Source organism: Engraulis encrasicolus, chromosome 11 (genome assembly GCF_034702125.1).
Source record: "Engraulis encrasicolus isolate BLACKSEA-1 chromosome 11, IST_EnEncr_1.0, whole genome shotgun sequence".
Taxonomy (NCBI): Eukaryota; Metazoa; Chordata; class Actinopteri; order Clupeiformes; family Engraulidae; genus Engraulis; species Engraulis encrasicolus.
In genome coordinates, this window is record NC_085867.1 from 48,231,647 (window position 1) to 48,256,735 (window position 25,089).

The 25,089-nt window shown below is 44.4% G+C and overlaps 1 protein-coding gene across 1 annotated transcript in view; it reads right to left on the reverse strand.

Moving 5' to 3' along the window:
* lrrtm4l1 (leucine rich repeat transmembrane neuronal 4 like 1) overlaps nt 1-25,089 on the reverse strand; it is a 128,317-nt gene that overhangs the window by 69,809 nt on the left and 33,419 nt on the right. The window contains exons 2-4 of the mRNA XM_063211063.1: nt 18,105-18,115; nt 16,731-17,602; nt 15,370-16,272 (exon numbers count right to left, since the gene is read on the reverse strand). Coding sequence (XP_063067133.1) covers nt 15,370-16,272; nt 16,731-17,602; nt 18,105-18,115 — 1,786 coding nt within the window. The remainder of the gene's footprint in view (nt 1-15,369; nt 16,273-16,730; nt 17,603-18,104; nt 18,116-25,089) is intronic.

A 25,089-nucleotide genomic window follows, 5' to 3' on the forward strand; every position in this document is an offset into this window, starting at 1 on the left:
CAATTTACCTGAATTCACCATATTTGTATAATGATATAATTTCTAACCATGTGTGTGTGATTCAATAGGAACATTGTCAGTGCAGAGAGTAAACTCTGTGTGACCCACCCGACCAGATGCCTTCCCACACACCTGTACTCCTAACTAACCCCGTTACCTATGTGGGCTGAAGGAGTGAAAACAAGTATCATTTCATTTGCATACAATAATTGCCTTTGGCTATGACCAGGCTTCTACACAGTACAACATACAGTGTTAATTCAACAATTGGAGAGTTGATTCAATATCTTCTAGAGTGTATTTGGTCCCAGAATACTCTCTAAGTCATCAATTAACACTGCAATTTGCGATTTTTATCGTCTGTGTGATAGAGGAACAGTTTACCCCCCCGACCTTTACGATCTGCAGTATTTAACAGCTTGAATTTGACTCCAGGTTGCACAGTAAGCCTCTTTCTGATGTTCGTAAACTAAGTGTTGTTATGTAATGGATGCCAGCTAGCACAGCTAACCGTGGAGTACTACAGTACAGTGAACCATGGAGAAGATCCCCCTTTTATTATTTGGAAACTATTTGGAGTAGGCCTATGCTCATTTTTTAAAAATGTAAACAAAAGTTGCCCCCATCAGAATAGCTCATATCTCGGAAAGAGCTGGGCCAAAAACTGCGGCATCACCGGGTACTGACAAGTCAGGGGTAGCGTGAGCAATACAACAGCACATTGAAATTGGCAGGAGTTGCCCTTTAATGTATGAAACATGCAATTTTACCCCGTCATAATGAATACTTTGAATTTCATTGTGGTGGGTATTTGTTAAAAAGGTAACATTTTGTGAATGGACAGCATGAATTCTGGAACACAGGTGGAGGAAGAGAACTGGCACACCAAGAGTTGCCGATGCAGGAAAGGTGTTTAATCCAACAACATAAACAAAAATAAACTAAAGTGTTACCAAGTGGGTGTACATTACAAACATTTCGGTCCTCAGACCTTCATCAGTGCAAAAGCATGAATTCTGGAAATAAACTACTAAAAATATTACACAGTGCACCTTTAAATAGCTAGCCTACCACTGGCTGAGCTACATGCCTGACTTTTTCTGTAGCCCTCTTGGCTGAGCTTCTGCCTTCCATAATAAAGGAGCTGCTGGAAGATCACAGGTTCAAGGCTGGGTCACACAGTAAAATGGCAGTTACAGCCAGGGCCACTGACAGCTTTCTCTGGGCCCAGGACAAAACTAATCTGAAAGGGCCCCCTCACCCAATACATACAATTTAATGGGGACCCAATTCTGGGCCCCCATCTCCCTGGGCCCGGGACAACATATCCCTTTGTCCCCCCTTGTCGACAGGCCTGGTTACAGCCACACAGATAGAGGAAAGGCAGATATACGAGATGTGATGGACTCCCAACAAACACAACTTGCAGGTGTTCAGCAAATGTGCTACAGATCTCCATGAAAGACCCAGCACAGATCAGCAAAGCCATACAAATCCGCACAATGACGTGCTGAGATATCAATTTGATCAAGGTTTTTCCCCCTGACTTCATTCATTCATTCATTGTGCTTTAGTAGAAGGGGGTGCCAGCCATCCCTGCCAGTGTTGCCAGATGTGTCTGATCAAATCCCGCCCAAAAGGTTCTCAAAAACCGCCAAAATGCGCTAAATTCCACCCAATTTCAACAAATTACATTGATTTCTATGGGCATAAAACGGCAGGAAAAAAACGCCAAATGGCCAATTTTTCCCGTTTTTTACCCGCAGACGGCCATCCCAAGTAGCCCAAATTGGGCGGGTAACCGCCCAATCTGGCAACACTGATCCCTGCCTGCATACCTCTATGTTGCCAAGTCATCCCTGGCAGCAGTTGACATACAGTACGGTCCGCAGGGCTATTAAGTCGGCAATGCAACTCAATATACATTTTTATACAACTACCCGCTCTAAAAGTACTGCTTAAGGACGGAAATGGAGTCTATGGAGCCCTGTGGAGTAAGCTAATATATCATTTTGACATCAGCAGAAAATATACGTCTTGCTGAGAAGGTGTTTAAAGGACCAGGGGGGCTGCAGATCATATACTCTCACTCTCATGCACACGCACGCACGGCACACACACACACAAAGACACACACATGCACCAACATACGCATGGAGACACACAAGCCTGCGTGCCCACACAGCCAGTCCACATACACCTTCTTTATCTCTCTCTCTCTCTCTCTCTCTCTCTCTCTCTCTCTCTCACAACACACACACACACACACACACACACACACACACACACACACACACACACACACACACACACACACACACACACACACACACACACACACACACACACACACACTCCCCCCAAACCACTGCTTTTAAACATAATCACTAAATTGTAAAGAATACCTATTATGACATACGCATAAGTGGTCAACTTCAAGTTCGGACGGTTTCCTTAATTTAATAGCGTTGCATTTGCTGGATAGATAATATTGACATTTCTTTAGTGCTCTAAAGTATCTATCTTCTTTAAGGATCTATCATCACTTGCAACCAGAGGGCAGAGTCCATATTGATTTTGTGAAGGTATACCCAGTCTACTGCCAAGCAGTGTGATATTTTCAGAGAAAAAAGGGGGGGGGGAGTTGTTTTGATATATGTAGGCTCTCCTCCAAATGAAACCATCTCATGCATTCTTAAAACTGTGTGGGTTGACAGCCATTGCAGATTAGAATCGGTATAAGCGCACGGCCTAAAAAGCAACCTGAAGGACGGGAAAGAGAGCTGAGACGTGCGTTTGCTTTGCTTGACTCCCAGAAACCTGTAGCTTGTTAATTTCAAGACCTTGGATGCTTTTTATCTTCTGTGCACTACAGTGTGCGCTGACAGAAGCAGCTTGACTTGCATGACAACATATCAAAGACCAAGAGAGAGAGAGAACCTCTTTGTGTCACTGACTTAATGACTTGAACACATGCAGCAACAGTGACAGAATGACGTGCACAGGCTGTCACTCAGTCACACACACACAAACAGGGCTTACATCAGAAATGCTGAAAAGATTTCAAGCACCAGTCTTCAAGGACCAATGTTTTTTTTTCTCTCCACATCTCAAACAGAGTTGAGAAACGGGCAGAATTGTGTTCCTATACCTTGGCTTATTGGTTTGTAGTTCAATATCTTCTTTTTTGCAATCATGATTTTCATGATGGAGTATAATTTGTAAATTTAAATGTTTGTTTGTGGTAATGCTTGTACGAATGCTACTAAAACTTGTGGTCATGATTTCTAATAACATTGTGAATTTGCTAAGAAGTATGGCTCCATAGCCAAATGAAGGGTGTTTTAAAAGACTCCCAAAAAGCAATCTTACCAAAATACCTTAATACCTTATTGGTTTTACTTTGTGTAGTTGTTCTTATCAGCCTTTTTTAACTCTCTAAGAAGCTTTTTAAATGACAAATGAGACCATTGTTTTCTGGCAATAGAGCTTCTAACTCCTACCTATGCCGTGCAGTGTTTCTAATACTCCCTGTTTATCCAACAAAACATCCCTGCATAGTACATCCTAGTGGAGTAGTTCTATCATTTTTTTCCCACACATCCTGGAAAGTTCTAACCCCTCACGCATACATGGGTTCACCGTGTTTATAAACACAATGTTGTGAGGAGGGGCAAGACACTGGCAGCCAACCATGTGAGCAAATGTTTTGACCAACAGCGGTTTCCAACAGAGGTTGAATTGTGTGCAGCTATAGGGTTGCGTAGCCAGGATAACACAAACATGTAGAACCCATGAGTGCGTTACAATATGCGTCCTTGCCTCCTCCACTTGTGCTTGTTTCCTCGTACCAGGAAGTAATATGTCATGATGACATCACTGACAACAGCATTATATTTCAATATCTTGCAAAAGCTCAATTGTAAACTCTTTTTCTCATTTGCAATTGGGATGGTGACTGGAAAACAGTAACTCAAAAGTTGTTGTGGCTAGGCCGACTGCTGGGAAACTTTATTGTTTTCTCCAAGGAGGAGGGGCCAGGAGGCGGGGCGAGGAAACAAGCACAAGTGGAGGAGGCAAGGCCGCATATTGTAACGGACTCAGGGTTGTGTAGCCAGGATTAGGGTTGCCAGATGAGGCTGATCATTTCCAGCCCAAAACATAGTCAAAACCCGCCCAGAAGTACAAAATCCTGCCCAATTCTATTGATTTCCATGGCAAAAATTGGGCAGGTTTTTCTGCTTAATGCCATTTTTACCCGCACACGGCCATCCTAAGCAGCCCAATGGGGCAGGAAACAACCCAATCTGGCAACACTGGCCAGGATAACACAAAAATGTAGAACTCATTTATAGTTAGCAGTGCTCGTCTGACTCCTCCCATACTTGTTTAGAGGTCCATCTGACTCCTCCCACTCTCGGCTGCGGTTCCGCAGACCACCATTAACCTCTTTCCAATGACTCAGCAAAATCACACCAGATGGAAAAAAAATATTGTCCACAGCTCTCACACAATTTTTTTCATGAAGGCTTTCTCATCCATTTTGAAATATGTGAAGTGCAAAGAAGATGCTGTCATGGTGGTCCCCTAGAAATGGAAGAAAGCACACAGTGGCGGAACAATTGCATCGTGGGCCCCAGGGAAAACCTAGGGCCCACCTTATGCCTGCCAAGTTTATAGTAGGGCCACTAATACTAATATAGGAGGGTCCTGCATGCATGGACCCAGGAGAAAATGCCCTCCTCGCCCTCCCCTATAGTCCTGCTCTTGGCAGTACACTTTGAATAGAGAATCTATGGAGGCCAATTATGTGCTGGAAAAAAGAACATAACAGCACACTCTGGGACATTAACAGCTGATACCTGTCTTCAATGTCCTCACTTCATGGCAGGAAACAAAAGGTCTTTACAATGCTTTTTAAAGAAGGTGAAAGTTTATGTGTGAAAGAAAACCCTCCAGAATACACAGACAAACCTGAGTTTTCAGCTACACGAGAATATGAGGGGGACGTGACCAGAATGCAACCCAGGCTTCTAAACACATCTTCACACTGGCAAAATCACAATGCGTGGCCTCGCCCTCAGTGTGATGGGAAATAGTGCTGCTTTACTCTGGAGGGGGGAACTCTGCGCTAGTTAGGATAGCACTACTGCTCAGCCTTGTGGTAACTGCACTACAATAAGGTAACACCTCTCGGAATAGCCGACCTTGTCACCACCGATCATTCAGGGACTAAAAGATGAGACTGTCTTGTTCTGTGGGCATACTGAAATAGACACCTCTGATTGATTATACTTTGAGCATGTGTTCAACGGCATGTAGTTTTTGAGCCTGTGGTGTAGCCTGCTTCCATTCACAGTGCTTTGAAGTTGTATCCTGCTTGCATTTGCACCGATCTGCCATTGGAGCAGTGTCCTAGACATTGAAAAGACTTACATGTAGCATTACACTGCTATGATATTACATGACGTCTTAAGTAAAACATTTCGACCTAGTGGTCATTGTCGTTCTGCTAACAGGAACGTCCTACGTATTTATGACTAGGTCTTCGGTATTAGGCTTGTGACTAGGGATGCAAATGATTAATCGATTAATTGACTTTAATCGCAATTAATCGACAATTCAACTGACAAGAGACCCAGGTGAAATGGGCATGTGAAGAGTGTGTGTGAAGAGGGGTGTGAATAGTGGGAATATTTAAATCACCTTAAAAGAATTGAAATGGAATTAATTTAAATGTGGTATTTTATCTCAAGTTTTAATTAAATTTTTTAGATTTATTCGTTTTTTTTCGAGAAACATTGAGATTTCTGGGGGAAAACGCAGCTTATCAATTAATCGTAAGTCGATTGATAAGGCTATCAACTAATGATTAATAATCGATAATTTGATCCCTACTTGTGACTATCTCCAAAATGTGAAGGCCCAAAAAACAGGCTCCTTATATTGAAGGTTGTAGTATTAATGATCCGAGGCACACTGATCTTGGTGAAAAAAAGTTAAAAATCCTTTAGGCCTATGTTAATGGATTACGACTAGGTCATTGTGATTCTGCTAACAGGAACCTTTTCAGAGGCTTTTCCTTGTCTTAAGAGTTTTATGTCGAATGAAATAATTGACCCAGCAGAAGACACAAGTATGCATTTCAAAAGTTTGCAGACTGCAGACATGTTACAGGTGAGAGGTCACAGAGACCGTCAGTACAAACAGACTTGCACTCTGAACCATCACATTACACATTACCACGGTTCATGCTCAACACTGTGTAGGGTCACAGCACACTATCTGAAAATCAGTGTCCTAATCAACAAGGTGCTTCCAGTCACAGCGTGTCGGGCGGGAGCCATAAAGCAAATCTTTCCACAGTAAGACACAAAAAGCCACACTGAAAGCATGACGATCTATTGTGTAAATGCACACATCAAATGAAATGGAAGGGAAACCACTTGCCACAACGGGGTTCCTTCAACACTACAAAGGGTCACACTGTATGGTTCACGCTCAAGGCTGTTATTGTCTGACAGTGAAAGGCTCCGCTCCGTCCCTCGTTGCGGCAGACTTTCATCATCCAAAGCAGAGCGGGCTTTCTTGATTTCTTTAGTTATTTAACAGTGCTTCAGATGAGAGGACAATTGGACAGAGTAATATCCTTCCTTCCGCTCTACCCTTCAATTTGGCATGGTCCATGTGTTGTGTCTCTGTGCATGTGCGTGTGTGTGTGTGTGTGTGTGTGTGTGTGTGTGTGTGTGTGTGTGTGTGTGTGTGTGTGTGTGTGTGTGTGTGTGTGTGTGTGTGTGTGTGTGTGTGTGTGTGCGTGTGTGTGTGTGCCTACGAGATGAGGGGTGTTGAAGGGAACACAAGAGAGTGAAAGGAAATTAGTGTGAGACTGTTACTGTTACTTCTACCCGGAAATGGTTGAATGCACCATAAATGCGGTGGGACTTGTACATTTCAATGCAAATGTGTCTGTTTGTGTGAAAGTGTGAGTGATTGTCAGTGTGGCTGTGTGTGCAGTTTGACAAAAAAAAAAAATCAAATTGCCTTTTCCTGACACACACACACAAACACATACACACTGTGTATGTCTGTGTCACTCTGCTTGAAAGGGTCCTTAAAACAGTGACAGACAGAATATCACAGATAGAGAGAAAACGAAAGAGAAGAAAAAGAAAGGCAGAAAGAAGAAAGAAGAACCCAACTGGATGGAATGTGTTATTTTGACATTCCTATGCATGCACAGTCCAATTTCTTTCATTTTATTTTACTCAATCATATTCTTCAGTAGTTTTTCCAACACAGAGAACTGTCAGAGCAAAAAAAGAAGAAGAAGAAGAAGAAGAGGAGGAAGAAGAAGAAAAAGAAGAAGAAGAGGAAGAAGAAGAAGAAGAAGACGAAGAAGAAGAAACTAATTATATCCCGGGCCAAATAATCCCTTTACGCATTGCCCCTCATACCTGGATTAAGGGCATAGATCTCTGACTCACCACCACTGAATCAACAATCTGCCACTCAAAGCGACGGAAAAAAGTGCTCCATAGTAATTTAATCATCACCTGCGGCCACTGGGGGTGACTTGTGAATGCATAAATCAGAAAAGAAAAAAAATGAATAAATAGTGAGGCCATGAAATGATGAAAATGCCTGAAGTGTTCACTCTTTCACTCACACTACAGACTCATTCCTTCAGAAGGTAGAGAGTGATTAAATGTATGTTACAATGACGAATGTCGAAATTGCTCAGTCACTCACTATAGTTTATTCCTTCACAACGTACTGAGTTAGTCAATATAGAGAGTCTTACACATTTTTGTATTTTACAGTGTATGTACCCAAACAAATAGCTCTACATAAAACTTGCAAAAGGACTCATGTATGGACTAAACAATTTGGTCACACTTCTTTACACCGCATTCCACATTATTATGCAAATGACATTTTTCGCTGTTTCCCCAAATAATCAATACAAATGACAGTCGTCATAATTTTCAAATCATCAGCCATTAGAGTACAATTTAAAAGTTTTTGAATGAACCTTCCAATGATAACAGTATTTTTTTAAATAATAAAAAACTTTAAATGCTCTGTTCCACATTATTACGCAAAATAGTTTTGTAGTGTTGTAATCCAAATTTCTTTCTTTTTTTCCCATTTACCTCAAAACAGTTGGAATTTGGTACCTTCTAAATTACATTTCAATGTTCAATACTTGGTGATAAGCTCTTTGTCTTAGTAACTGGAATGCTGCGATTAACATTGAAGTCAATGGTAGGGCATTGCATGGGAGTTATGGAAGCCCAGATATCCTTGATGCTTTGCTCTCAGCTGTTTTTGTTTGTTTGGTCTGGTGACCCACACTTCACTCTTCAATATACCCGTAGATTTCCATGCCACGTTTAGGTGCTTTTGAGGTGATGACATTCTAACGCACCAGACATAAAACCCCATTGAAAATGAATGGGATGCTATGTCTGGTGAGTTAGAATGTCATCACCTCCAAAGCACCTACACGTGGCATGGAAATCTACGGGTATATTGAAGAGTGAAGTGTGGGTCACCAGACCAAACAAACAAAAACAGCTGAGAGCAAAGCATCAAGGATATCTAGGCTTCTATAACTCCCATGCAATGCCCTGCCATTGACTTCAATGTTAAACGCAGCATTCCAGTTACAGCTTATGACCAAGTTTTGAACATCGAAATGTAATTTAGAAGGTACTAAATGCCAACTGTTTTGATGTAAATGGGAAAAAAAGAAAGAAATTTGTATTACAACACTACAAAACTGGTTTGCGTAATAATTTGGAACAAAGCATTTTGGGCATTTTAAGTTTTTTGCTATTTAAAAAAATACCGTTATCATTGGAAGGTTCATTCAAAAACTTTTGAATTGTACTCTAATGGCCGATTACTTGAAAATTATGACGACTGTCATTTCTATTGATTATTTAGGAAAACGGCAAAAAATGTCATTTGCGTAATAATGTGAAATGCGGTGTATATGTATTCAAGATTTGTTTATTACATCTTATTATAGGTTTGAAGCCTATAAAGAGTAAAAATTGTTGTATTTTTGTCTCCTCAAAAAGATTTTAAAAACTTTCATGACAGTTTCCTAAGACATACTGTACCAAAGCTTGCCTTTCATAATCATTGAAGACAAAAGGACAGCAACAGTCTTGCAAATAGTATTTTTCATTCCAATGTTCTGTCCCTGACACTGGAGTAAATCATTGTTTGCGATCAGGAACTGTTCAGAACAAAACCTGCGATGCTACTTTGTTTCAGTTTTATTTTGACAGATTGCCAGGCCTTCGTCTTCTATTTTCATGAACGTTTTGGTATGAATGTCTAATGAAACAGTCATGAATGCTTCATGTATAGCAGAGCTGCCATGAATGTGTTATGCAGGGACATGTCAAAGTGTTACCAACAACTAATTAGGCCAGGGGTTCCCAACCTTTTCCAACTTGGGGCCCACTCGAAATTGTCACAAATGTTCGGGGCCCATCTCTGACCCAATTACGAATGAAACTCACATAAAGCAACACACACCAACAGCATTCAACAATAACAGCAACACACACCAAAATGTGATTATAATTTTTAGAAAATTATTTCAAGGCCCACTTGGAATACCTTCAGGGCCCACCAGTGGGCCCCGGCCCATAGGTTGAAAATCACTGCATTAGGCCTAATTCACACCAGAGCGGGGACGCGGAGCGGGACAGAAGTGATTTTTACCGGTGGTGGCGACAATACATGGAAACAGATCTGTCCTTCCACACCAATCGGCGGTAGTCGGGCAGTAGCGGCGCGGGAGCCGGCTCCGCTCTGCGCTGCATTTGGAAAATAGAACTCGAGCAGATTTTGGACTTCAGCAACCGGCGGTGTCCCACTCAAATGAATGGCAAAGTAGCGAGCTAGCTTTGGGAGTAGAACACAGAATAGAACACACCGGTCAAAACTAAGCAGAAAGACCTCAGTCATCTCGCTGCCGTTCCGCCACGCTCTAGTCTGAATCTGGCCTTATATGGTGCACACTCTTAAAGTGCCCCATGTGTTTTTTTCACATACAATTTCTATAACCATGTAAATTACATAGGCTTATCTTTTTCCTATAGCTAATGCCATATATAAATGCCATATATAGTGAATCAATGTCTATTTTGAGAGCCATGGAAAGGGAAGGCATTGAGATTGGCAGGTGGCATATGAAAGCACTTCATCAGCTCTGGAAGGTAAACACAGAGGCTCTGAAACACGACCTGCTGATTCAATAACGACTACACCACGTAAGGAGAAGAAGGGAATAAAAATGCTAGCATAGAAATCAATGCTAATTGCTGATCCAGTGCCAGTCAGGCATTGATGTGGCTGTATGTCTTAGCATGCAAACACAGGCTGCAGACGAGAGAATCCACCTCCGCCTTTTGAGTAGCACTTCAGCACTTCATTACACCCCACTCCCCCCCTTCCTGGATTGATTGAATTTGTGTGAAGCAAATATTTGCAGGATTTTTACGTGGCTCTGAGTCTACTGCACAATCTTTTCCACCTGTCTGCATGGGAAGCGTTATGGTAAATAGATTTTTAAAATCTTTTTTTTATGTTGGCACCAAAACAGAGAGCCTTAAGGGCGAACAGTAATCCTCTTTTGGTGGAAAAGTGCAAGAGGGCTGAACACCCACTGATAAATAAAAGCACTCTTTGAACTAGCGCTTATGGAGTCGAGTCGGGGGCTGTGCCCTGTACTCTGTCACTACGTACATAGAGCAGTGATAGCACTCCATTTATCTCACCAGATCTGCGTGCTTCTGTTCAGCTTCCTGAGATACACTTAGGTCTGGGCATAACTTCTTATTCGCTCAACGTCCAGGACCTCTAGGTGTTTCAAACCAATCAGAATTGCAGGATATTCAGAGATGTGACATAGTCAAAGAGATTAAACACAGTGGAGAAGGGAAAAAAGGGAAGTCAAACGCTAACATCGATTTGAATCTGTCGAATTTGTGAGTAGTTACGTAAAGTAGCATATCATGTTACTGTATGTGCTATGTCAGACAATTAATTTCTTCAATCACATGCAAGGATTTTTAATTTAAAAAAAACACGCCTTGGGAGATCTGACCATATGGCTATAGTAGGCCTATCAGATTTAAAAAAAAATTGGAGGAACGCACATTTCTCTCGAGAGAGCCAGGTTACTCCTCTGGGGGGAAAGAGAATACTCCCAGCATTTTCCCCTATTGTGCTGATTGCAATTATTTTGTCATCAGGTCTGACAAACCCTGGGGGCAGGCTGAAAATGGTGTGTTACACACGCATGTCATCAGAAATTGACATTTAAAGGAACAGTCCACCCTTTTTTGATTTTCACATATTTGCAGTATTTCCCAGCATTATTCATCAATATGCATATAATTGTTGTATATGTGTTTCTATTGCCTAGTTTAACAGTATAGCCAAATTAAGCGTAGCAATGCAAGTCTATGGGGGCAAACAAAACATCATCAAATGTTTATAAGTATTAAGTATTTTAAAATGAATGTAAAATTCACCAGAGTGCAAAACGGCTATTAAATCCTGTCCTGTGATCACTTGTGGCTTGATGCTAATGCCCCCATTCACTCCCAGTGATTATGCTAAGCTATGCTAATAATTCTGATCCAATAAATCTAATTACTGAAAAAACTGAGAAGAAAATGATATGCACATTCATGAATAATGGTTTGGAAATACTGTGAATATGTGAAAATCAAAAAAGGGTGGACTGTTCCTTTAAAGACGTGGTGGACACAGTGAATAGCTAATGGGTCAAAGACGTCTTTGTCATTCAGTGTTATTCAGTGGACACCTTCGGCCGACTGTAACTGCAAAAAAAACCCATGATTTTTAAATTGTTTCAAGTGAATGGATGACAGCTGAGGCTTTCATGAATTCCCTGTAACAATAAATAAATAAAAAGAGTCATGTTTTTTACAGTTACAGTCAGCAGAAGGCATTCGTTACACTGAATGACAATGCCATTTTGCACGTCTTTGACCCTAATGGGCATTGGGTTGCAATGTGTTGCTGAGGGACCTGCAGTGTGGTCACATAGCTAGTTACTACATACAACAAATGAAAAATAAAACACTTCCTGGTTAACCCGTTCAGACACACATTATATTTGCTCTTACCAGAATGGCATTGACTAAGTCGCGTAGCATAGTACTATGGTAGCTAACTTTCTCACTGACTATTAGAGCATTCTAATGGTGGAATGACTATCACAGCGTTCCAATGGTGGAATGGCTATTACAGCGTTCTGATGGTGGAATGACTATCACAGCGTTCCGATGGTGGAATGACTATCACAGCGTTCCGATGGTGGAATGGCTATTACAGCGTTCTGATGGTGGAATGGCTATTACAGCGTTCCGATGGTGGAATGGCTATTACAGCGTTCCGATGGTGGAATGACTATCACAGTGTTCCAATGATGGAATGGCTATCACAGCGTTCCAATAGTGGAATGGCTATTAGAGAGTTCCAATAGTGGAATGGCTATCACAGCGTTCCAATGGTGGAATGGCATTGCATTATGGGGCCACATCAGATAAATCAAATGAAAAAAAGGAAACCACATGAATTGTCAGCTGTATTGTTGATGTATTGTTGATTTAGAAATAATGACAACAGCACAGAGAATAAGGGAACAGTAGCGCAGAGAGAGCACTACGGGAGTATGCCGGAAAGAGAAGCACACATCCTTCTTCACGTTGTTTTTTTCTGTCTATGTACATGATGAAATATCACTGTTGTTGACAATATGTTGACAAGCCTATCCTTTCAGAAGCCGTTTGTTCACATTTGTTGGGGAACGTGGAAGACAGGGGTTAGAAAATATCCCTTTCATGCCTGACTTGACACTTGGGACAAATATCTGAAAATGTGTGAAAACGATGTGCGTTTCTCAACATGGAGGAATTGGAGGATACAGTCGACAAGCCCCCTTGGGAGGCGCTACACACTGAGGCATGAGCAAACACCCACAGGCACACAACCACACACACACTAAGGCACGCACACACACGCACGCACACACACACACACACACACAAATGCACGAACGCACGCACGCAAACACACGCACATACGCACGCATGCAGGCATGCACGCACACACATGCACGCACACACACACACACACACACACACACACACGCGCGCGCGCGCACACACACACACACACACACACACACACACACACACACACACACACACACACACACACACACACACACACATTCAGATATTGTACTTGTATTCTGAGGGAATGTTATAGGAAGAATGAAAGACAATGAGATGTGAATCTGAGAGAGTGAGAACGAGAAGAGGATTAAACACACAGAGAGCATAGTATATGAGTCTTTTGGCATGCGGATCTGAGCACAACAAATCCGCAATAACAATTTCTCAAGGTAGCCACAAAAAGCACCATGCATAGTACAAAAGCACAATCAAAAAAGTTCTGGGTTTGCTGTGAGCTATCTAGTAATTGAGAGAAATTTCAGTATGCTGCTCCTGTAAGCAGCGAGAGAGCTGCGTGCAACCAAGAATGGAGGGGTGAAGTGGTGAGGAGTGATTGTATTTGTGTGTGTGTGTGTGTGTGTGTGTGTGTGTGTGTGTGTGTGTGTGTGTGTGTGTGTGTGTGTGTGTGTGTGCACACGTGTGTGCATGTTTATGTGTGTGTATGTGTTTGCATCTGCATGTTTATATGTGTGTGTGTGTGGTGGGGATGGGAGTGTGTGTGTGTGTGTGTGTGTGTGTGTGTGTGTGTGTGTGTGTGTGTGTGTGTGTGTGTGTGTGTGTGTGTGTGTGTGTGTGTGTGTGTGTGTGTGTGTGTGTGTGTGCGTGCGTGCGCACTACACAGCAGGTCAATACCTCATTATTCTGTGTCGGGGGCAGGCTGCTTATGGATCATTTTCAGCTTTGTCCTCATATAGACAAGCAGCCATGTAATCAGGCCTGAGAGCCAACAAAGTACACATTAGGGCCAACGTGCAGTTCAATGCTTCCAGTGAACAAGCCCCTGGCCCCGGGCTGCTCCGCTGGCCTTGGCAGTGATTACGCTATCGCACCGCTCTGCTGTTGACACCGCGGGAGAAATAAGGGGGGCTGTACGTCTTCCTGAAGTGATTGGGCTGAGGCGTAAAAAGGGGCCAGATGCAGAGAGAGAGAGAGAGAGAGAGAGAGAGAGAGAGAGAGAGAGAGAGAGAGAGAGAGAGAGAGAAAGACTGAGAGAGAGAGAGAGAGAGAGAGAGAGAGAGAGAGAGAGAGAGAGAGAGAGAGAGAGAGAGAGAGAGAGAGAGAGAGAGAGAGAGAGAGACAGAGAGAGACTACACAGATTTCGGCTAACTCAGGGGTGAGTTTCTCAAAAGAGAAGTTGTTAGCCTGTTAGCAACTTCAGTAGTTGCCAATGGGAAAATGCATTGAAAACAACAAAGTAGCTAATGTAGTAAGCAACTTTGGTTTTGAGAAATTCACCCCTGGAACGGAATGGACCCTGGCATGGGAAGAGGCCATAAGGGCCAGACTGTGGGGAAAAGATTGTAGTCCACACTACGCTCCATTCCGTTCCAGGTTTTCAGCCATGCAGCCTCCATCTGGGCAGTGTATAGTAGTCACACACCAGTGCTGACAATCAAGCTCAAAATTAATGTGAGCGTGTTGGAAATGAAGGTTAATCTTGTGAAACCTGGGCTAAGTACCGTTGACTCTGGTTTGTTTTCAGGTGGCTAAAAAACAGATGGTTTTGCCGACAGTGTTTTTTGTTATGTCTGTCTAGTATATAGCGTCAGGAGTAAGAGAGGAAGGGGCCTCAAGGCAAGTGACTATGCCTACAGTGGGCCCTTCTCAAAACCTAGTGCAGTGCACTTCCAAGTGTATCAGCCTAATTAGTCACACCCAGTGATTGGATACTCTTTATTAGTCAAACCCAGTGATTGGATATTCTGTAGAGTTCACCAAAGAGTATCCAATCACTGGGCGTGACTAATTAGGCTGATAAACTTGGAAGTGCACTGCACTAGGTTTTGAGAAATACCCACTGCCTACAGTATCAACAGAGCCAAGGGTCCTTGTCCCCACTCTAAAAGAGGTGCCTAAAAACATGCCTGACAAAGGGATTTACCTCACTCTCCACTGCTCCACTCATCTGACTGTTTGTTTTGTGGGGGCTTGTCTAGGCTGCGTTTGAGGACGGAGTGGAGGATGAGAGGAGGACAGGACGAAACAGACGAAACGGACGGACGGGTGTTGTTGACGGGGGGGTTGGACGAACGGGTGGTTGGTGGTGGTGATGGTGGTGGTACCGTACGGGTCATACCTCGCATTCCCTCGAACCCGAGATGGTACACGTGCACGCCCCCGTGCCATTGGCTAGCACGTCCATGCCCTCGGGCGAGGCCGCGGGGTTGTAGCTCATGTAGTACTCCTGCAGCTGCGAGCTGAGGTTCTGCTCGGGCTCGGGGGGGCTCTTTTTCCGCCGCTTGCGGCCCACCACCACGCCGGTGGCGGCCCGCTGCCGGAAGAGCCTGGCGAGGCCCGGCAGCCGCTTCCAGAAGACGTACACCACGGTGGAGACGAGCGAGACGGAGAAGAACAGCGCCACGCTGCCCACCACCACCTTGTGGAAGGAGATGCGCTCGGGCTCCGGCGGCAGCGTCAGAGAAGAGAAGTCGTCCGGAGGGAACGTGGCCTCCAGATCGGAGGGGGGAGGAGGCGGGGGCGGCGGTGGATGTCTCCGATCAGAGCTGCTGCCTGACGAGCTGAGGCCCGGGGCTTTGGGTTGGGGCTGGGGCTGGGGCAAGGGTGGAGGGTGCACTCTGTGGGGCTTGGGGGAGGGCGTTACAGGGGGACGTAGGGGGAAGAAGTGGCTGAAGTACGGGGTGGTCTGCTCCTCAGTCTCGGTCGGCTCGGTCTCGGGCTCGGGGGTGTCGGGCTCGGTGGCCAGCAGGTAGGTGGTGCTCTCGTACATATCCGTGTCCTCGCAGTCGGGCAGGTGCCGCGTGGCCTCCAGGACCTTCTCCCCCTGCAGGTGCTTGGGCGTGCTGCAGATGATGCTGGTGTCCTTGGTGCCCCGGAAGTTCCGCATCCAGTTGACCAGCGGGCAGATGCCCGGTCCGCAGTCCCACATGTTGCCCGCCAGGCTGATGGTGGTCAGCGAGTCCCACGCCACCACCGTCTCCATGGAGACGTTGGCCAGCTTGTTGGACTCCAGGTTGAGCACCTGGCAAGGCAAGGCAAGGCAAGTTTATTTGTATAGCGCATTTCATACACAGGTGCAACTCAATGTGCTTTACAAGATTAACAAATGCAAAAAAAAGAAAGGAAACATGGAAGAAAGAAGGAATTATATTAGAGTCAAAGAACATTTAAGACATTAAGATAAAACATAAGGTAAAAGGATAATAATAAAATAAAGTTCATAAGGGTTGGAGCAGGCGTCACCCAACAGTTTTTTTCGTGCTTTTAAGGGCGCTGACCAAAATATTGTAAAACTGAAAAATGAAAAAAGGTCGCAACATGCATAGGTTTCTTTATGACACAGACGCGTTTCGGCGCTCTGCCTTCCACACACTGAGGAAGGCAGAGCGCCGAAATGCGTCTGTGTAATAAAGAAACCTATGCATGGTGCGACCTTTTTTCATTTTTCAGTTTAATAATAAAATAAAAAATAAAACAAACCTGCAGGTTGGGCAGGCACTGGAACACCACGGGGTCCAGCGTCTGGATCTCGTTGCCCGACAGATCCAGCTTCTGCAGCGTGTGCCAGGCCCAGGGCAGCCCCTGGTTGACGCCGCGGATACGGTTCCACTGCAGGTACAGGGAGCGCAGGTTGGTGAGCCGCGGGAACAGGAAAAAATTGATGCGGGAGAACTGGTTATGCTCCAGGTGCAGCTCCATGAGGCGCGACAGGCCCAGGAACATGGTGCGGGTCAGCACGCGCAGGCGATTGTAGCCCAGGTCCAGGAACTCCAGGCTGCGGCACTCCAGGAACAGCCGCAGCGGCAGGTCCCGGAGCAAGTTGGAGCGCAGGTGCAGGTTCTGGAGCTTGCGCAGGCCATGGAACTGGCCCGACTGCAGCGCGTCGATCTTGTTGTAGGACAGGTCCAGGCTGCGCAGGTTGGGCACGCCGTGGAAGGTGGCGTTGTGCAGCTGCGAGATCTGGTTGGTGCTCAGCACGATCTCCTTGACGCGCCGCACCCCTTGGAACGCACGGCTGTCCACGGCGGCGATCTGGTTGTGGTCCAGGTAGAGCCAGAGCAGCTGGTTGAGGTGGGCGAACTGGTAGGGCAGCAGCGTGCGCAGCAGGTTGGAGCGCAGCGACAGGCCCTGGCAGCCCACCGAGATGTTCTCGGGCACCTCCTGGAAGGCCAGCGAGTCGCAGTGCACGATCTTGCCCTCGCAACGGCAGCTGATGGGGCAGGTGCGCTCGCCGGCGGGGGCGGCGGAGGCCGGCAGCAGGGGCAGTAGAAGCAGCAGCAGCAGAGGCAGGGCCTGGGGCTGGAGCAGGAGACACGTCGCCAGCTGCTGCCGTCTCCTCACCAGCAGGGGACCTGCACAGATAGATGCAAGCAGAGCAGAAACAAACATGTCACGTAGAGTAGAGTAGAGTAGAGTAGAGTAGAGTAGAGTACAGTACAGTACAGTACAGTACAGTACAGTACAGTACAGTAGAGTAGAGTAGAGTAGAGTAGAGTAGAGTAGAGTAGTAGAGTAAAGTATAATTTATTAATCCCGAGGGAAATTAAGGTGCCCAGTAGTATACATAAATAAACACATACATGCGCACGCACACAGAGACACGCGCATGCACGCACGCACGCACGCACGCACGCACGCACACACACACACAAGTGATTTTGCTGTGTCTGCAAGGCATACTACAATGCACACATGTCTGTGACAGTTACGTCACACATTGCTGGGCAAACACATCTCATTACACTGTAGCATATGCAGGCGCGTGTGCACACTCATACACACACACACACACACACACACACACACACACACACACACACAGTACTTTTGTAACGCCATAGGGGACTCTAGTACCTCTCTCCACACTGGAAGACACAGACATTACACCACAAAAAGATATTCACATTCCCACCATACTATATCAAAGATCACATCAGGCACCAGGAGGATGCATCACCAATAACCCTCAAAGAAAACTCACAGTTTGCCAGTCCAGATCCATCAACCCCCAACTCTGACTGCGTTCAAAAAGCATCTCAAGGCACATCTCTTCACAGAGGCCTATGGTCCTCAAGCCTTCTCTCATCCCCTCATCTTCCCCTCCTTAACCCTTCCCTCCTCCTCTTTCCCCAATTTCTTAGCCAAAACTCCTTTTTGTAAAGCCACTTTCCATGTTTCCATGGATGATTTTCTTTTACAAGTAATGTTTATTTATTATTACAAATAATTAAAAAAGGAATTTGCAGGGGCGAATAGAGAGTACATAGCCTACACATGCGGTATCTATCACAGTACAGGACAGCAGCCAAATACTGTACACCAGTGGAGTGATTCTCTAATTCGGCTACACTTTTAAGTCCGTGGATTTTATTTGGCAATTCCACTAACTATTAACTGCATCCAATGATGTTTTGGACATTAGAAAACATTTATCTTTCATATAATACAGAAAGTGTAGACATAGCATTATTTCCCTCAGCAAGAATGAATATTTAATACTGGTTTTGGGCGTTTTCATGCCGTCCTGTTTTCCAAATGTCAGATTCAGTCTTCATATTAGCATGTAAAGAAACTTGTTTTGCCCAAGACGATTGCAAATGTTGATTCACAGTAATCATCACAATATGACAAAACTGTCAGAAAGACCACTGTCCTTTCCATTATACATGAAATTTGCCATTTTGTGTGTGTCCACGAAAACTGTGTTAACCGTGTCACGGTCTGAAACCTCCTCCATAAATCAGTAATGGTTTGGTCTTAGGCCATACGAATAACATCACGTGATGTCATAACCTCTTTGGCAGGATACGGGAAGACTTTTTGGTAAATTTTGAGCTCCATCCTTCCATAATTTAATCTATTCTTTTTCATGTTCTCATAGCGGGAAAATTGCCTGTCAACTGTGTTATCAACATATTCATAAGAATCTGAATTAGAAATCACATGTAGAAAAACACAGATAAAGTATACAGATACATGAATTGATTAAGGTGTTGTGGTGGAACTTCTGAGGTCCTCAGTTAGCACAACACCATAAAAATGGCTGAAATGTCAAGCCGTGTTACCGTCAATGGTGTTACAATTAAGTATGACAGTCAGGGTTGCCAGATGAGGCTGATGATTTCCAGCCCAAAAAATGTTCAAAATCCGCCCTAAAAACCCGCCCAATTCTATTGATTTATATGGCAGTGGGCAGGTTTTTCTGATAGATGCCATTTTTACCCGCACACGGCCATCCTAAGCAGCCCAATTGGGCGGGAACCAGCCCAATCTGGCAACACTGATGACAGTTGAGGAGGAGTATGTTTTTGCCAATTTATATCCATATTGACAGACAAACAAACAAAATAATTTGTGTTCTAGGGAGATGGGTTTGTCTGTTCTGTTTTTTCTCCTAAAAAAGTGCCGACTTGTTCCCCTGCACTGTTGACCGTAACACAGTTGAGTAACAAGGTTCACTGTTTTGAAAGTGTTTTTGCGCTATTGATCCCTTATGTGTTGGAAAAATCCTATGCACATACACTAGGGATTATCTCTGGAGAAGGAAGTCTTGTGTAAGGAGGGTGACTATATTCAAGTCAGACGTTACAGGGATTTATGATGAAAAATGTGTCAGTCTGTATCACAGCTCAACAATCACATTTTCTATATCAGTTGCACAGATTAATGACAACATTACTGCTAAGGGACATAAGCACTTTCAAACATATATTGTTTCAACTCTGTAGTATTTTTATATATGTTTGAAATTACATAGTATTTGTCCATAACACTGTTGACAAAATAATTAAGCAAATGTTCGCTTTCATTACAGTATTTATCAAATGATTTAAGATTAAGCTTGGCAATTTGTTTGTTTGGAAACTTAAATATATACACTAGGGCTGTCCCGACTATTCGACGTAATCGATTACGTCGATTGCGTAAATAAGTCGGCGTGTTCAACATACTGTCGATTGCGTGATTTGCGCAAATTTTTTTTTTTTTTTTTTTTAACGATTTCCGTTTTTGTTAAAAACGATTTGAATTACGATTTCCTTAGCATTTTCCTCCTGGAGTAAATACATCCTATAGAGAAAACCACAAGTGCTTGAAAGACTAACTTGGGTTTGGGAGCGATATAAAAAACCTTCAGAGAAGGGACAGTTTTAATGAGTTAGGTGGCAGGCCTTCATTGACACAGCAGAGGAGACATCGGGCTGCATATAGAAATAATGAATGTGAATATAGACATACATGTGTAATATGTTGTTCAGCCCTTTTAATGGGAGGAATTTTGAAAAACTGGCCCTGTGACCAGCACCCCTCATGTAGAATGTGTACGCCTGTGTGGGGGAAAAGGCATAGCCTACCCTCTTAGACCCTTTTTGTCTATGCGTTAACAATTTCACAGTGCTCTTAAATTCTTATCTCTGCTCCTATTTTGTTTTATTATTTTTTTCATTACATAGACCCCTGCATGAGGGACGAATGAAACTGTGTTGTAAACATAAATGATTCACTGTACTGTATTTTTAAAATATAAATGACAATGTACTACTATATACACATGTCATGGGTAAAATCTTATGTAGCCTTGTTTGTCAAAATATAAGTGGCTGAAATGTAGGCCTAGGCCTATAGTTTCTCCATGCGCCAATGTCATACTATACTCATTGTTTTGCATTTACGCTAAGTGAATAAGTGATTTGAACTGAAACAAATAGATATATTAGGCCTGTATTTATTAGTCTGTGACTAATTTACCTTTAGAAATCATTGTCCTAATAGGCCCTAGGTGCACTCTGCTTTATTTGTCTATTATTTTTCAGGTCAAAATTAAGTGGCATATCACAGTTTTTGCCTTCCAAAAAAAATAAAAAATAATCGCGACTATTCGAAAAAAAATAGTTGATAGAATAATCGGGAGAAAAATAATCGTTAGGGACAGCCCTAATATACACTATGTAAACATCTAGGTCATTTAAAAAAAATACTGATAATTGACATTTTGCTTTTTCCAAAAGCGTAGGGGAATAGTAGAATCACTCAGTGGTTCTCAAACTTTTTGTGTGAAGTACCACCTGAGAAAGTATTGAGCTCTCCGAGTACCACCTTGACAACCAACATTAGAAGGTCGCAGTAAAGGCCTTCCACATTCACTTTTGCCAGTCAATACAAGGTCACATCCAGTGCGAGTTTGTTTTTAACTTTCTTGCTTGCCTTCTGCATTATGTTTTCAGATTCATACAATTCAATATTACAAAATGTGAGACCAAAGAGACATTTTCAACTGCAACAACTTGATCAGCCTTCAAATCAATGCACAAAAAAATAATTCTTCCAAGTACCACCAGAGATGTCTCAAGTACCACCAGTGGTACACGTACCACAGTTTGAGCACCACTGCTGTACACCACAGCATGGGAAGCACATGGGACATATAGCCACAATGACAAAATGATGCAGGAAACAAAAATCATATTGCGCCATGAGACCTGTCACAGTCAGATCAGTCATGGAAAATCCTTCTGCAGCGCTTTCTTTGCCATAAGGTTAGGAGCCGCCGGCACCATACAGTAGTGCGACTCAGTTGGACATGGTGGCCACAGCAACCAAATGTGCACATGTGACAATATAGGAACATTCACTCAACATCAAGGCTATGCCACAAGACCTGTCACAGTTCAGTCACAGCAAATCCTTTTGCAACCCCTTCTTCGCCACAAGTATAGTAGCATGGGCATCATAGTCAGACTCAGCGGGACATCACTGTTCCACAGTAGCCAAATGCACACAGGAAACTATGACTATTCACTCAACATCAAAGTATGCCACAAGACCCGTCACAGCTCACTCAGTCACAGGAAATCCTTCAACCACACTTCCTTTGCCATAAGGTTATAGTAGCATTGGCTCCATAGTAAGACTCGGTAGGACATCCTTTTTTGTACACTCAAACCACATCCAATATCTAGAAATGCTGCCTGCCACACGCTAAAAAAAAAAAAAAACCACACCATCAGTGACAGAGAGCCCTGTCAGTCTGTCACAGCTAGAAACACATTTAGTCACAGGAAAGAAGTATACTGCCCTGCCACAGAAACCTCTGTGAGTCACAGCAACAACACAAAAATAAATAAATATAAAAGAAACGAAAATCAATTACGTGAACCACTGTATGTGGAAAAAAAGGGGGGGAAAGCAGAATGCCTCTCTCTCTGAGCTTTAAAAGAGGTACGGCATCAAAGCGCGGAAAGAAACCAAGGCAGTCAAAAGCAGCCACGTGTTTTAGATCCCCTCAGATTGCCGAGTACAAAGTGCACCGGTCCCCTCCCCCCCTTCTCCCCATGGGATGGTCTCCAAAGGTACAGCGTCTAAATTAGCTCACTCTATTATAGGGCACATTGCATCGCCTGCTATACACAATACCTGATAGATAAACCACAGATATAGAGATATGAATATAAAAAAACACCACCACAATACCCTCCCTGTTAGCATTATGCCTGATGAGGGATGAGGTTACTTCCTGGGTAAATATCAAACCCGCACAACACCACCTGCAGTCTCTGTTTGATTATTTGTGTAGCCGCAAATAGGCTTGCTAGTTTCTTTCTGTCTTTCTTTCTTTCTTTCTTTCTTTCTTTCTTTCTTTCCTTCTTTCTTTCTTTTTTTGCTGTTGTTGTCGTTGCTTGTTGCTTGTCCTGTCGCCTTTATGGCAGCTTTGAGTAATGACGGAACAATTACATGTTGCTCAGCGGCCTCGTCTCCGGCGCTCGGGGAGACTTGCTGAAACAAGCGGAGATAATGCGAACTCTGTGAGGTGTGGACAGCAGGATGTCTTGGCTTGCCGCAGTTTTAACTGCCTAGTTACGACGACCAGAGACAGACAAGGCACCATTTTTCCTTAAAATTACATCCCATATCCCAGTGAGGGGGGGGGGGGGGGGGAAAGCAAAAGCGAGTGTCTGGGACTGTTTGGCCGGCCATCCATCCGTCCGGCCCACCCACCCCCACCTACGATAACTGCCTTGATAAACGAGCGTCTCTCCCCGTGCGTCACCGGTCGTTTTAATCAAAAATAAAAAACGATGCTGCAGTCGCCTCCCTGGAGAGAGGAGCCTTCACACAGATGTCCTTTTAACAGAGACGTCTCTCTGTTAAAATGTTACGGGCACTGCTGTTGCTGTGTGTGTGCGTGTGTGTGGGTGTGTGTGTGTGTGTGTGTGTGTGTGTGTGCGTGTGTGTGGGTGTGTGTGTGTGTACGTGTGTACATGTTTATGTGTGTGTATGTGCCAATGTTACGGGCACTGCTGTTGCTGTGTGTGTGTGCGTGTGTGCGTGCGTGTGTTTTTGACAGTGTGTGTGATGGCATGTGTGGCGTTCACCAGCCTCAGCCCCAGACACAGCCCCGGCCCGCCTCACAGTCAGCATGGTTCCAGCGCCAATTACACGGCTGAACGGGGAAACGCAGAGGCAGCATTGCTTTATTCAGACTGATTTCTACTGCCACCGCCTCCCTCGCTCGGTCCCTGCGCTCGTCTTCCCCCTCTCTCCCTCTCTGCCTCTCTGCCGCTCTCCATCTCCCCCTCCCTCTCTCCATCTCCCCCTCCCTCCCTCCCTCACTGCCTCACTTGCTCTACTCACTTGTTCCCAGTGTTGCAAGATTGGGCTACTTGGGATGGCCGTCTGCGGGTAAAAACATGAAAAATTGTCCATTTGGCGTTTTTTTCTGCAGTTTTGGGCCCATGGAAATCAATGCAATTTCTTGAAATTGGGCGGAATTTAGCACATTTTGGTGGGTTTCAAGAACCTTTTGGGCAGGATTTGATCAGACAGCATCTGGCAACAATGTTAGCTCCCTTGCTCACACAGCAGCCGTGCCTCTGAGGTGGCTGTATGATGACTGAGGTAAGGCAGCTGCTGGAGTGGTTTGTGTGTTGGCAGTGACGGTGGCAGTCATGGGTAAGCGTTTAAGGGTGTCAGACTTGTAGCCCTGTGAGGATGTCAGGATTTCTCCCAATAAACACACACCTGTGTGAAAAGGCTGTAGTACAATGTGCATCACAGTCATGGGTAAGCAGTTTAGGGCGTCAGACTTGTAGCCCAAATGTTTCCGGTTCAAGTCCCGACCCGCCACGTTGGTAGGGGAGGAGTAATGAACCAGTGCTCTTCCCCATCCTCCTCCATGACTGAGGTACCCTGAGCATGGTATTGTCCCGCTGCACTGCTTCTTTGGGGCACCAGTGGGTGCTGCCCCCTTATACGGGTGAGACACATGTATAAATGCAATTTCGTTGTGTGCAGTGCGCACTTGTGTGCTGTGTGAGTGCTGTGTCACAATGAAAATAGGCTCATTTCCTACGTGGACAACTACGCCAGTCCAACCATACTCCACGTCACACGGTTTGTAATGGAAACTACAGCACCACTAAGCTGGACACGACACGACGCGGCACGGCACGGCACAGCCACAGCCACATCCAGGTTGTACTGTATGTGGAAAAAACCTTAATAATGGGAGTTGGAGCTTCCCAGGTGTGCTTTCACTTTCACTTCACTCTGCTGGAGGAAGGAATCAGAGTTGCCGGCCACACAGCGTCCCCAGCGTGTCACTTCCTGTCCTCTGACAGGTTTGTGCGCACTGATTGTATGCTAGCCTGGGCGAATAGCCGACTGTTGACTTCATCAAACAGTCTGGCAAAAGCTAAGAGGAATCCGTCTCCGTTGAGGGTGGGAGATGGTCTGATCTTACTCTGTCATTTAAATTCATTGGAGTTACGAATTCAAATTAAAACCCATATTGTGCTTTATTAGCATGACTGTTACGATATAGCGTCGCAAGAGCATACAAATA